The 14,432-nt window shown below is 35.7% G+C and overlaps 1 protein-coding gene across 1 annotated transcript in view; it reads right to left on the bottom strand.

The window, feature by feature from the left end:
• The window catches only part of LOC145260244 (solute carrier family 22 member 7-like), a 33,233-nt gene extending 20,759 nt beyond the window's left edge, over window positions 1-12,474 (bottom strand). The window contains exon 1 of the mRNA XM_080118070.1: window positions 12,315-12,474. Coding sequence (XP_079974196.1) covers window positions 12,315-12,474 — 160 coding nt within the window. The remainder of the gene's footprint in view (window positions 1-12,314) is intronic.
• Window positions 12,475-14,432: the final 1,958 nt, after the last annotated feature.

The raw sequence follows: 14,432 nt of genomic DNA, 5'->3' as shown, positions 1-14,432 counted from the left end.
TATATATATATATATATATATATATTAGAATTGCAAAATGTTAAAATGATGAAAAAGAAATGAACCATAATCGGATGTCATAAAATAAATAAGTCGATTAAAAAGTCGATTAACAAAAAGAAAGAAAAAATCACGAATTGTAATGAAACCCAAAGGACTTTTCGTCAGACAAACTTTTTAAGGTTATATGTCTGAATGTTTTTTTTTTTTTTTTGTTTTTTTTTTTGCTCAGTCAAGCAATATTGTTTATAAATTCCAATGTCGGTGTGGTAGGTGTATCAGAATGTTTGTAGGAATTTTTGACACCCCTAACACAAAACTGCGAATAAAATATAAAAAAAACTCGTAATTTCTCTTTTAAAAATGGGTTGTTTATTTTCTTTATGGATTATACTTCCAAAATAAACTATTAAAGTTGTTTTAAAAGTAATAGAAATATTTTTTTTTTTTAAAAAAACAGTAATGAATTTTACGAACTCAATATTTTTCAATTTTTAAACTTTAAAAATCTATCAAAATTTTTCTATTGATTCTATTTTTACGATATTTTCAGGGTCAATGTGAAATTTTATGCTCTTTCCAATAAACCGAATATAATATTTTAGACAAACGTTTTTTTTAATTCACCCCCCCCCATTTTCAAGTGTCTATTAAAAAGTAAATAATCAATTTACTCACCAAAGTGTAATATATATCACAAATTGAAGAGAAAAGGTCAATAAATAATATATTCAAATTTAAAACAAAAAAGTAGTGTTTTTTAGAAATTTACCTGTAAAGTTTGAAGTTTAAAACTTTTTTTTACCACGTTGTTTGTTTTTTCTTTTGTTTTTTTTTTAATGAAACCTTGGTCCTTGCTCCTTTAATTGAAAAAAAATTAAGGCTTGAATTACATTTTTCGAGTAGTTATAAGCTTGAAAAGACAGGGGTCGAATAATTCACGCCTCCCATTTTGAAATGTCTATTAAAAAGTAAATAGTTAATTTACTCACCAAAATGTTATATATCGCAAATTGAAGAGAAAAGGTCAATAAATAATATATTCAAATTTAAAACAAAAAAAAGTAGTGTTTTTTAGAAATTTACCTGTAAAGTCCGAAGTTTAAAACCCTTTTTAACAAAAAAAAACACGTTGTTTTTGGGTTTTTTTTTAAATGAAACCTTGGTCCTTGCTCCTTTAATTGAAAAAAAAATTAGGGCTTGAATTACATTTTTCGAGGAGTTATAAGCTTGGAAAGATGGGGTGGAATTATTCACTATTTTTCACGAAATTTCTGACACACTATCGGTGTGGTGCCGTCTATATAGGCAAAACGACCCAGCGTCTTCAGGTTAGAGTCGCCAAGCATGTTCCTCGTTTCATCCGATATCATCAGCCTATTTCCAGGAGTACCCCATTAGTAGAATCGGCTATTGGACAACACTTAGTAGATAAAAAGGACTGTGGTTCTATATTCTCTCCGTTTTCTGATTTCCACCTGTCTGTCTTCGAGGTGCTTGCCTTTAGTTTTAGCCCCCCCCCCCTACTTTGTGCAAGCAGAGAAACCTTCGGTTACAGTTGGAACTATTTGGGGGGAGGGGCACATTCTATTTAGTTTTTTTGTCGTTATCCCTTTCGTATAAGTATTTCTACAAGAAAAAGAAGAAAAAAACATTCAGACATAGACCCTTAAAAAGTTTGTCTGACGAAAAGCGCTTTGTTTGTTAGTGGGGAAATTGTTGATTGCCATTATTTACTACACTGTTGTTGATTTTCCAGAAGTCACGAGTTCCTAATTTTTGTGCTTCGATGCGTTTTTTTATGGTTTCAGTAAATTCTCTCTTAGCTGTCGCTATTTCTTTATTAACATTACTTCTAGCTTCTATATACTTTTGTCTGTTTGAACTGGACTTACGTCGGTTAAATCTGTGGTATGCATACTGCCTTTGAGCAATGGCAGTTGCGCAAGTAGAAGTAAACCACTGGGGCGAGTGGGGCTTGCTATAAAATTTCCGCATGGGAACATGTGCTTCAATTGCTGTTTTGAACGATTCAGTGGTCTCATTTGCGCACTGTTCAGCAGGAAGAGAACAAATATTTCCCCATGGGGCATCTCTGATAAGATCTCTGATGGCTTCCTAGTCAGCCTTTTTATAATATCTCGTTGTTTTGAGCACTGGCTCTTCAGTTTTGGGTCTAGAATTTAGGGAGATTTCGACCATTATCACTGCATGATTCCTGAGTGGGCTGTCAGCATTTGTTATACAATCCTCGGGAACTGATGTTAGAAACAGATCCAGAAGTGATGCATGTTGTTCTTGCTGGTCAGGAAAACGGGTTGGAAACGTAACCATTTGTGATAGGGAGTGAGATATAGCGAAGCTATGTGTTGTGCTGCCCGCTGCATCTGTGTGAGTAGAGAATCCAAGCCAGTTTTTGTGGTGAACATTAAAGTCACCAAATACATGTACTTGTGCGCTAGCCTCGAGGGAGGGTGCTGTGTCCATGCTGTCAGAGACTTTGTTTATTATGGTGCAGTCCTGGGTCGAGGGAGAGCAGTAGAGAAAATAAAAGTAGCTAATGATATGTTGTATGTTTAGTCTAAAGCACATAAAGGCTTGATCGTCCAACTCTAGGTTTGTTTCTCTAGTCAAGGGGAGGGTGTTACGAATGTAGACTCCAAGTCCATGCGTATGTCTGTCAAAGTCCTTACGGCAGAGTGGGAGATAGCTAGGCATGTTAAAATAGTTAGAGGGGATGGAGGAGTGTAGGTTAGTCTCACTTAGTGCTAAGATATCCGGGGTATTTGTTAGGAGAAATGCTTCAACATCAGCTAAATTAGTTCTAAGCCCCCGGATGTTTGTGAATGCAAGCCTCAAGGGAGAAGAGGAGGCGAGTTGGATTTGTTTGTCCCTAGGCCTGGTTTAAGCTTATTTTTTTTATTGTACTATCATCATGTTTTTAAAGAGTTTCAGTTAGGAAAGGGGGGGCTGAACAAGAGGTTATGCAGAGTATCAGACATGCAACACAAGTAGACCATCAGCTGACCTTTCTTCAACTAGGACTGTGGCCTCAAGAAAGCCCATCGAGGATGAGTGCAGGGTCCCTTTCCATGCGCGACATGGCACTACAAACATCCCGATATTATACAACTGTTGATGGAACAGCTGCTCTAAGCGCTACCAAAGAGTTAGGGCTCCTGTACTACTAGTCAGAAACAGCAGCCAGAAACTGTCAATCCGGTACCCTCAACCCATCAGAAGGTGAACCCAATCTAATTGCACAGGCATGTGTGGTACTCAAGCACTCCCAAGTGTCCAGTTTTGAGGGGTGGGATGTGTCGGGAGTGGGGAAAACGGCGTTCATTACCCTAGACAAGAAACAAGATCTACCACTAAGTGTTTTGTTGAATCACTGTGATAGTGCCTCTGCGCCTGACTAATAGGGAAAGAAGGAGTATGGAAGCCGGGCGATAGACAGAGCCTATCTACTCCTTAAGCAGTTTAGGTTTGCAGACCGGTAATTTGTTTGAGTCACATTCTCTAGGAAGTTTGTCATCCAAGACTGGAGAGGCCTCCCTCCTCTTAAGTTTAGTTTCAGAGTTTTCCTTCTCCTAGATGGGTGATCTGAGAAAATCTACTGGGTCCATCAGCCCTGAGAGGGTTTGCTCCGTGCCTGATATTTCTGCGACCCCACGTGGTTAGTTAATGTTACAGGGTTAGTTTGTAGAGGTTATATATCTAATGAATAGTTACACTCCTCAAAGCGATTTAGGGACATTGCTATTTCATTGTTACTAAGGAGCAAAAAAAAAAACAAAAAAAAACTCAAGCAGTGGAAGCAACTATGTGAGCAGGCTTGTTAGAAAGGCGTTAGTGTGGATTAAGACTTTTACCTTTAGATTTTTCCATTCTTTTTTAATTTATATGTTAGTTTAGGTACAGGATAACGTTATAGTGTGTGTAGGTATTAGAAATTGAGCTAAGAATTTTGCCCAGTCACTGTATATTTTAGATTACAGGAGGGTTAAGATGTAGGTGCAGTACAGTACGGGTATAACTGGAGGTAATTTTTAAGTCATGGCGTATTCCGTATGTATAATTAAGTAAATAGGTATTTGGGCAAGTTTTCAGTAGATGCGAATTGATAGAAGTTGTAGGTGTTAGTGTGTTTGAGGGAAGATAATTTCAGTTTTCATTTAAGAGTCATCGAGCGTTTTGCATAACAGGGAGTATCGGATTTGGTTTTGTATTGATCGTTGAAAAACCATCTAGGAAGAGGCATTGTTATGTAATGAAGATCGCTTTGCATCCAAGTGCATATTTTGGCTGGTAAGTACCTAACTGGATAAGAATGAACTCTAATGCATGTTTTAGAGGTAGAAATGTATAGATGTTTAGTGATAACTGTTTGACGGTTAGCATATGAAGGTTAGGAGCTGGAGGCTAAGGATTCCACTACTAAGGCGTGTGTAATGTAGAGTTTTAGTGGCAGCTAGAGGAGGGGGGGCAGATTGTTAGCTTTCAAGGGGCGGGGTTATTAGCTTACAGAAAATAGTAGAGTTTCATTAGGATTTAGGGTTTCAAGTCATGTTTTAGTTTGGGAGAAAAGAAAACAAAAAAATTCTTTCCTTCTTTTCCCCTATTTAGCATGCAGGTTAGACATAGGTAGTCGTCTTGGAGGTAAAGAGACACAATTATTACGTGGTTATTTGGAATTCGTATTTATAGGCAGTCATTCAGGTCAGGGACAAAACATTGTATCTATAGAGAAAATAGTCCTAGTGACACAGCTAAGATTACTGTAGATTACAGTTACAATTATAGTAACAGTTAATTATAAGCTATATCCAGTGGTTTGGTAGAGATATCAACGAGGCCTCTTTATCAATACAAGTGAGCATATGGCAATTGTAGATATTAAGTATATTACTTAAATAAAGTTCTTCTGACTTCTATGGTAGAAAAAAATAAATCCATGTTTGTGCTAATTTCGGAAAATTTAGTCTGCCTAAGGTATTTTTATTTCTAGCCTTCCTTAGTACAGCGCGTGGAATTAATCATTTATTTAAGCTGGGAGAGAACGTGGTTGGTGTTTTGCTGGGGGAGAATTTAAACCTAAGCAAGGAACCAAAAATAAAGACAACTGCATGTATAAATTATTAAAGTACACATAATTACAAATTAAAAAATGAAATAAGAAATTTAAAAGAGAAGAAATAACAAAGTTAGTATTTTTAGGACGAAGATGAATTAGGATAACACTTATATGAGGGTGGACAAAAAAAATTTTACTTGCGAAACAAAAACAAAAAAATATACTGTGATACAATACAGTTGCAAAAGAATAAAAATAATTGTGGAATTGTCCGGAAGTTAACCAAAATGGCTAGTTTTTTATGTGTGTGTGGGGGGGGGGGGACTTGCCCCACGAGGAAGAAGAAGAATTTTTTTCCACTTTAGAATCGATAGTTAAAAAAAGAGTATTTCAGAAAATTCCACTCAATGAAAAAGCATTTTCTTTAGTCCAAGTAAAACGAAAGGGGGAAAAAACATTTCTCTCCCGTTAAAAATTTGCATAAAGTTAGCAACAAAAAGCAAAGGCAACCCCCCCAACTTTTCTCTACATTTGAAAAATGTCCAAATTTGCATAAGAATAAACAGTAGACAAATTACAATTAAAATTGTTTCGCGGTGAATTTGGTTCAACATTTTTCTCTTTTTGTTTTCAATATGCCACAAAATTACTTTTTACAACATTAACAAAAATGCGTTTGGTACAGTTCTTTTCAATTTATATATAGAGACAAAAAGATTAATTACAATTGAGTCGAGAGCTTTGCCTTATCTTCGTTTCTTTTTCTGTTTTTAGACTTCTGTTTTAAGAAAGTAATTGCCTGCTGAATTCTTAGCTTGTAAATCCGAAGTTCTTTTGAAGTCAAATTAATTTCATATTTTCCTTTTTTGTGGGGTTAACTCCTGTGAAGGTCGAATCCGTTCGTCGCCAGTTTGTTATAGTGTTAAATGGTAATAAAAACGAAAGGAACACAGGGCTCTTAGAGACAAACATGTATTCACATATATTACAGGCAAGGCGGGTTGAGCAATACCATTCCTCAACTGTTGGACTTTGCACACGACCTGCTTAACCGCGTACCAATCTCTGACTGCCGAGCACCGATACTCGATACCGGAAGTGACGTCACCAGAGGAAGTGATGTCATGAGATAGTCCATTAATCCCATGGCAGCATTTTAGTCATTGGTAACAGGGGCGCTGGATGAAATTGAACGCTGCATAGAATAAACGAACAAGGCATAATTTTGTTATAAAAAATATAGAATTATTTATTTTTGGCAATTAAAAGGATCATTTTTAATTCAGCTATTGTCTCGTCTGCTCTGCGTCTCGACTTCCACTGTTTAAAGCAATACAATTTAAATCTCCCCTCTTTCTTCATTGACAGAGTGAGAAAGCATGTGAAAGAAAGAAAAAAAAAAGAAGGAAAGAAATATACGTTTCAACGCACATGTTCTGTTTGTTTGTTTGTTTTTTTGTTATTTTTTTTTTTTTTTTTTTTTTACAAATTCAGCTGCCAGCATGCAAGACTGATCTTTTGGTCACTGAAGACTCGAATGATTTTGACACAGCCGGATTTTGTAAACTGCTGTAAATTTTTGTGTGTCAAGAGCGTCAATCTGTAAAAATGTGCACTCACTAAGATGTGTGCGTTTGGCATGAGGTCCAACATGTGGAGAGCTTAAGGCTCTCCCGAAAGATTTCTCACCCATTGTGCCACACCTGTTGTATATTCTCTTACACTATATTTTTTATTCCGCTTTCTCAAAACACGCTTTTGAGAAAGGCAGCATGGCAGCATAATCGATACGCCGCTCATCAAAATCTTTACATATTTCTCAGATGACACTTTTCTCCATAGTAATCTTTCTTTTGATTGGATTATCTAGTTTTCTACATCTAAACTGCTTCAAGTTGGGTTTCTTTTTTCAGAGCATCCTGAAACCCTTTTCTTGATTTATGTTGTTGTATTTTAGTATACGTTGTTGAAATATTACTCAAGTCAAACAATGAGGGCGACTATTGGAAATAACAAGTATTGCAAGAAATATCTATGAAGAGAGAAACAAATAAATTGAAAAATACAGAACAAAATGAATTTTTAAAAAATTGATTGACTAATATTTCTTCTCTTTTATTCTAAGAACTTTATCAATAACTCTATCTTACAAGAAGTCCACTGAACATGGGACAATGAAAAAAAAAAAAAAAGGGGGAAAAATACACTTAGACAAGGAAAATCTTAATTTTCGAAAGCTCAAGTTGAAATAGATGTTTTTTTAAGAAACACATTATTATGGTTTTCCATATGTAAAAAAAAAACAATACTTTATCAATATTTCATAAAGTTCTTTGAATGAAACGGATGAAATATTTTAAAATATGTGGTCTGAAATACTACCAAAGGCAAAATAAGTTGCTTTACTGTAACTGATGGACTCCCCCGTCGATTTCGACGTATGAGCAACTAAATTGCTTGGAAATTCACACAGATGATTTGTTTATAGTCGTGAACTTTTTAGCATTACAGCTACCTTTTTGTCGGTGAGATGACTGCCACAGGACTTTGTATACAGTAGACCACAGGTTTTTCATCAGCTTCCTTCTCCTAGATGCATGTCTTAACAAAGACTAGGGGTGCATCTCTTCCAGTGAATTAAACACGCCTCCAGATACCAACCTGGAAATTTCTATAACTCGGCACAGTACATACAGCACCTAGCCTTCCCAAATGTTCACCCATCTGGTACTGGTCAACGTTCCTTAACTTTGGTGATATGGCGAAAACTGGTGCGTCAACGTTATTGTGCCATATATCATTTTTGTTATTAAGCACTCAAAATTAGTACAAACCTGTTTGTGTGCAGTCTGTAGAGTTCCGTGTGGACAAAAAGAATGAAGAAAAAGACAAAAAATGGCCGACTTTTCTCTTTATATGCTTGTGATATTGTCACTTAATATGCAAATGAGATGTTTCCCGTTGGATATTAAAAAAAAGTTGATTTTTTAGAGACTGGGTTGGTTTTGGATTCGAATGTCAGAGTAACAAGTGTTGTTGTCAGTAGTGCGTCGTGTTCTAGAGTTGAGTTTTGACAGTAGTGTGTTGAAATTTGGAGAAGAATTTTTAATAGCAGACCGTCAGGATTTCGAGTTGAGTTTTGACAGCAGAGCGTCGAGATTTGGAGTAGCGAGTTTTTGGCAACAGTGTGTCGAATTTAATATTTGACTGTTTTAACCCTAAAATCTTACTAAGGCACTAAAGCCACTAGAGTCTATGCCATTGTTTTTTCTCCGTTGGCTAAGAAGTCCTCCCTTCCAGGATTGGCCTTCTCATCCTTTGAGAAGTGTGATAAGTTTGTTGCTAATCGCCTGAATATTGCTGCCTAGGCATTTTTGCAGGCCAAATGTCCCTTCTTCTAGGACATTGGCTTTTCAGATCCCACTATCCCAACTTTGTGTTACATCATCTCACCGTCAGAGGGAGATAAAAATCCAATGAGATAATTTGAAAGAATTGAATCCCGATCTCTGAACCCATTAAGAAACACTATAACAAATGGATCGGTAAGAGGAGTTTAATTATTCTCGCATTATTATTCTAAATATATATTAAACTATTAGGCATTAAAAGAATCGGTTTATTGAACGCGAGCAAGCTACAATCTTCTGTCATTATACTAAATATGAGTCAATTAACGTTTGTTTCCACCTGACATTTCCCATATATTTTGATCGCCCAAAATACGTGCTATTAGCTCTAGGATTGAACTGTGCTTAGAAATTGTTTGAATTCTTCTAATTAATTATTTATAATAAAAAGAACAAGCTATCATTTAAGCTATGCTTTTTCTGTCGCCTCTCTCACTCTATGTTGATTCAACTGCTCGGTAATATTTATCAATATCTCTGTGAAGATACAATCTTCTGTCATTATACTAAATATGAGTCAATTAACGTTTATTTCAACCTGACATTTCCCATATATTTTGATCTCACAAAATACATGCTAAAATATTCATTAGCTCTAGGATTGAACTGTGCTTAGAAATTGTTTGAATTCTTCTAATTAATTATTTATAATAAAAAGAACAAGCTATCGTTTTTTTTTCTGTCGCACTCTCACTCTATGTTGATTCAACCGTTTGCTAATATTTATTAATATCTCTGCGAACGTTTAAAGAAAAAGTGATTCTTTTTTTCTCAGCGTCGCCATCTAATTTACATACGCATGTCTGTACACAGCACAAAAAGGTAAATCTGATAGCAAAATAATAAACCTCCTTATTTCGCTGTAAAAATTATGACTACTACTACTACTACTACTGCTGCTGCCCTGATAACAATAACAATAACAGCAACAGCCACGCACACAATGTGATGGCACTAGCCTTGGTTTATACCATGTAGAATTACTGTAAATGATCAAGGAGAATGGATAGACAGAGCAGGGAAAGCACCCAGCAGACCTCTACTAGACAGGTGCAAAGAATACTGCGACCTTGGGCCGATTTAGTCTTGCCCAAATTCCAGAGAAAACCAGTGGTATTTGCGAGTGAGAAATCAATGATAAACAGATGTTACAATAATGCAAAATGACTCGCAATAGTTATTAAAAGAGGTGTAAATTACAGGACACCTAGGGAGACTTGTTGTCACTGAGATTTCATAGCACACCATCAGTTATTGTCAGTGAGCAATCATTGATGGGGATATGTGTGAGAAATAGTCGTGAGAACCATAATAATAATAATAAGAAGAAGAAGAAGAAGAAGAAGAAGAAAAAGAAGAAGAAGAAGCATTATGGAACCAACAACATTGAAGCTGCATATCTAAAAGTTCTCTATCCTCCCCCCTTCCATTACTCCCCCTCCAAAAGAGTGATGTCAAATAGTTGAGAAGGGTCAAGGAGGATGGAAAGACTGAGGAGAGAGAGCACTGACTAGACCTCCACTAGACAAGTGCGAAGACAATTGGGACCTTGGAGAGGCTTATTGCCACTCAAATTCCAGTGGAGACCAATGGTCACTGTCAGCAAGAAATCAGTGGTAAACGGATGTTGCGATAACGCAAATTCATTTATGAATATTATCGAAAGAGGTAGAGAGTAAAGGAAATCTGAAGAGACATGTTATCACTCAGCTTCTAGGGAACACCACAGGTTGTCTTCAAGAAGTGATCCTTGATACCCTGTGTGAAAGCTCCTTGTGAGCCAATAATAATAATAATAATAATAATAATAGTAATAAAATTAATAATATCCTCTCACAAAAATATAATGTCGATATCGACTGGTGCGACACTAAATAACCGGAAAGGGGCAAGAAAGATAGAAAACACAGAAGAGAGAAAATACTAACCAGACCTCCATTGGATGAGTACGAAGAGGACTGGAGTGTAGAGAGACTTGTTGTCACCCAAATTCAATTGAAGGCCAATGGTCATTGCCAGTGAGATGTCAATGACAAGCGGCTCTTAAGATAATGCAAATTTATTATCAAAGTTTATCAAAAGAGGGGGAGTACTGAGAATATGGGGAGACTTGTTGTCACTCAGGCTCCAGAGAACACCACCGGTTGTTGTCAGTGATTAATCTCTGATGATGACCTATGTGAGAACTTTTAGTATGTACAAATAACAAGACCCAAGTAAAAAGACTCATAATTTTTACTTATACAAGAAGAATGTTTTAACTTTCTTATCAGTTTGTTCAAGCTGAATATGAAGGATCCTACCGGATGCCAAATATCCACCCGCCTACTCAGATACTCAAACTGAGAAATCTTTTTTAAGATTCTGACCGCCCCTTTAAGTGTAATAGTTTGAATCTCTCTTGCACTTAGTTCACCGGGTATATTTGCCAGATAGTTTTTGTTTATTCTTTTTCAGGAGTTCAGTTGCTCTTATAATAACTGGAATGATGGAGATCTTCCTAAGATTCCAGTTTCTTTTCATGGCATACATAAGACCTTGGTATTTCGTTGTCTTTTCCCTCTCAGCTCTATTTAACCCATGAATTTTCAGTTGAAGTTAATCTATAATATAAATTTCACCTGCCTGTTTAAATGCATGTATGTATGAATGTTTGTACGTCTACTTGCAACTTTCGACAGAGGCGACGGATTTTTACAAGATTGGTATCATTTTGAAGCTCGGCGTCTCAGTCGAAACATATCGAAAAATTAGCCAAAAACATAAATCTCTTCACCCTCAATTGGACACTTTTCTACAGGGAGGGGTCGCTTTTTTCGCCGATATTTTCGAAATTCATTCCCTCTTTTCGATTGACTATTCTTAACTTCCTGTTGTGCGATGGACGCAACGGCAAAGACGTAACTTTTTTTTTCTTTCTTTTCACGTTCTTTTCCTTTTTTTGCGGTACGGGTTCGAGCCTGCCTGCCTACTACCACTGCTTTTTTTTTTTTTTTTTTTTTGCTCAACACGCACCTCCAAACACCTGGGAAACGCCGGGCACCCAGGCTAGTATAGAATAAATAGCTTAGTTGTAATGGCCACAGATATGTTTAGTAGATGTTCAAAATTATAGTTTCAAGTGAGTGAAAACGTGGTTGATATCCCATCTCCCACCTTTATAATTGATCTATGATTTTATAGTTTGTTCAAGTATTTGAGCCACAATCAGTGACCAGCAGGGGTTTGGTGGTGCGATGGTGAAACCCAGGACGAAATCCTTTGTTTTACGCTGTAAATACTCAAGTTTAAGTCCGAGTGCTAAGAAATATTATGGGAAAGTGCGCATATGATTAGATGCTTCTCCCTCAATTTAGATGCTCAGGACCACCGTACGCAACCTACTTCCTTCTGCACACCAGTGGCAACGACTATTACTGCTCTTATATCGATACAATTAAGCTGTGATTTTATCGTTTAGTTTTTTTTTGCTGTTTTTTTCTCCAAGTATTTAAGCCATGGTTATTGTTGTCCTCTCACGATCATTTCGTTTTCAATAATGATCATGGTTCAAATATCTTATCAAGCTATTAAAGCATGCATCAATCAAAACTGATCTATGATAGATTGATAATTTATTTGAGCTACGGTTATCATTGTCGTTCCACGTTCATTTTCCCTCCAATAATGATCATGGTTCAAATATGTTACTACTCTATCAAAGCATACATCAATCAAAACTGATCTATGATTGGATAACTTGATAGTGTATTTGATCCACGGTCCTTATTGAGAACATATAGAGACACATCTCCAAGTAGAATTAATTGAAGAAAAGATGGACTTACCTGCAAATACAATCACATATATGGTACTAGTAACCACAACCCCCGTCGATGAAATGAGCAAGAACTGAGAAATTTGGAAAAAGCCGAAACTTTTGAGGCTGAGGCTAAGCAGCATTTCGTCGACGTTAACATCGACTTGGGGTCGTTTTCGTTTAACCATTCTTTTCTAGATATAGTAAAATAACCGCTTTCGTGCAAAGTTGATCCTCTGAATGGAAACGAACGACGATATAATAGACGGTGGGATCAAAATGAAAAGCACACAGATGGAAAGAACTCACATAAATGAACAGGCAAACTTAATGAAGTGTTAAGGAAAATTGAAAAAATAAAATGCAGCAGCAGCAATAGTAGTAGTAGTAGTAGTAGTAGTAGTAGTTCGAGAAGACAAAGAAGGAAATGAAGATCAAGGATAAAGAAGAATAGTCAGTACAAAAGAGAAAGAAGAGGAAGAGGAGAGAGAGGAGAAGTAGCGCAAAAAGAATAATGGGGGATAAAATAAAGGAATGTAATGAAAGAGAAGAAGAGATGGATGTGTAGGAGTGGGAGTACAGGAGTAGGAGGAAAAGTGGAGACAAAGAAATAGGATAAGGAAGAAGAGGATGACAAAGTAGGGACAGAAGAAGGACAAGCAATAATAATAACAATAGAAATAATGGCAGAAGAAGAAGAAGAAAAAGAAGAGAAAAAAGAAGAAGAAACTGCGTTTCAAAAGGTAAAAATGCAAAAAAAAAAAAAAATCGTGTAGTGCTCTACTTTATGATTTGCAGTTCTTGTGGTGATAAGATAAGCAGTAAGAGTGAATTAAGCAAAAAGCGAAAAATAGTAAAAAAAAAATAAGCGTTAATAATGGAAGACTGTTGTGCATAAATAACTGAATGAAGAAAGATAGACACTAAAAGATAACAGCTGATAAGAAAGCATATTTTATGCCCTCTCTCTTCCCCATATATATCGTTTTCGTTTAACCATTCTTTTCTAGATATAGTAAAATAACCGCTTTCGTGCAAAGTTGATCCTCTGAATGGAAACGAACGACGATATAATAGACTGAATGGAAACGAACGACGATATAATAGACTGATCTATGATAGATTGATAATTTATTTGAGCCACGGTTATCATTGTCGTTCCACGTTCATTTTCCCTCCAATAATGATCATGGTTCAAATATGTTACTACTCTATCAAAGCATACATCAATTAAAACTGATCTATGATTGGATAACTTGATAGTGTATTTGATCCACGGTCCTTATTGAGAACATATAGAGACACATCTCCAATATATATATAATTATTTTTTTACTATAATGAATAAATATCTACAGACACTTGTGTTTCATCCTTTCGGGAATATTCAGTGCAGGTTGTCACGATTAACACCAGTCGAACGATTCCGAACTCCGCAACACGAGACATCTCTGGCTCGATTAGCGAAGACCGTATCAATTCGGCTACCATTAACCGCGTCAAATAACGTTGAACTTAAACATTTTAATTTTAAATGTTCTTTTACGTCAGTCAGACAGTTATCTAATCGTTATATGATGATCTATGCATATATATATATATATATATATATATATATATATATATATATATATATATACACGATGATCTATACATATGTACATATGCTATATATATGCTATATATATATATATGCTATATATATATATATATATATATATATATATATATATATATATATATATATATATATATATATATATATATACTAGCAAAAGTACCCGTCGTTGACTGGGTTCAAAAACAGTCTACAGAAAATGGACTCTGATTTATGAAAGTATGATAGGTTATGGAAAGGAAGGGTTGTAAATTTGGGTGTAATTTGGGGGTATCAAAACCAAAGCAAAATATGATGAAAGTAAAAATAAAATAGATAAACCCCATAATTTATTATACCATACCTGTTCACACTGAAACACTTATCACAATATTATGTGGATCTATATCAAAAAACCTTGTTAAACTTTGTGACATATTTCCATTCTATGGAGGTCAGGCGCGAACGAACACCCCATAATTTTATTATACTATATTTCTTCTAACGGAAACATAATTATCAAATTATACTTACGCAGATAGATATGAA

The sequence above is a fragment of the Euprymna scolopes genome, chromosome 36, assembly GCF_053919585.1.
Source record: "Euprymna scolopes isolate OS-2025 chromosome 36, ASM5391958v1, whole genome shotgun sequence".
Classification (NCBI taxonomy): domain Eukaryota; kingdom Metazoa; phylum Mollusca; class Cephalopoda; order Sepiida; family Sepiolidae; genus Euprymna; species Euprymna scolopes.
Note: the sequence above shows the minus strand (reverse complement) of the source record. Positions and strands in the feature narration are given on the sequence as shown.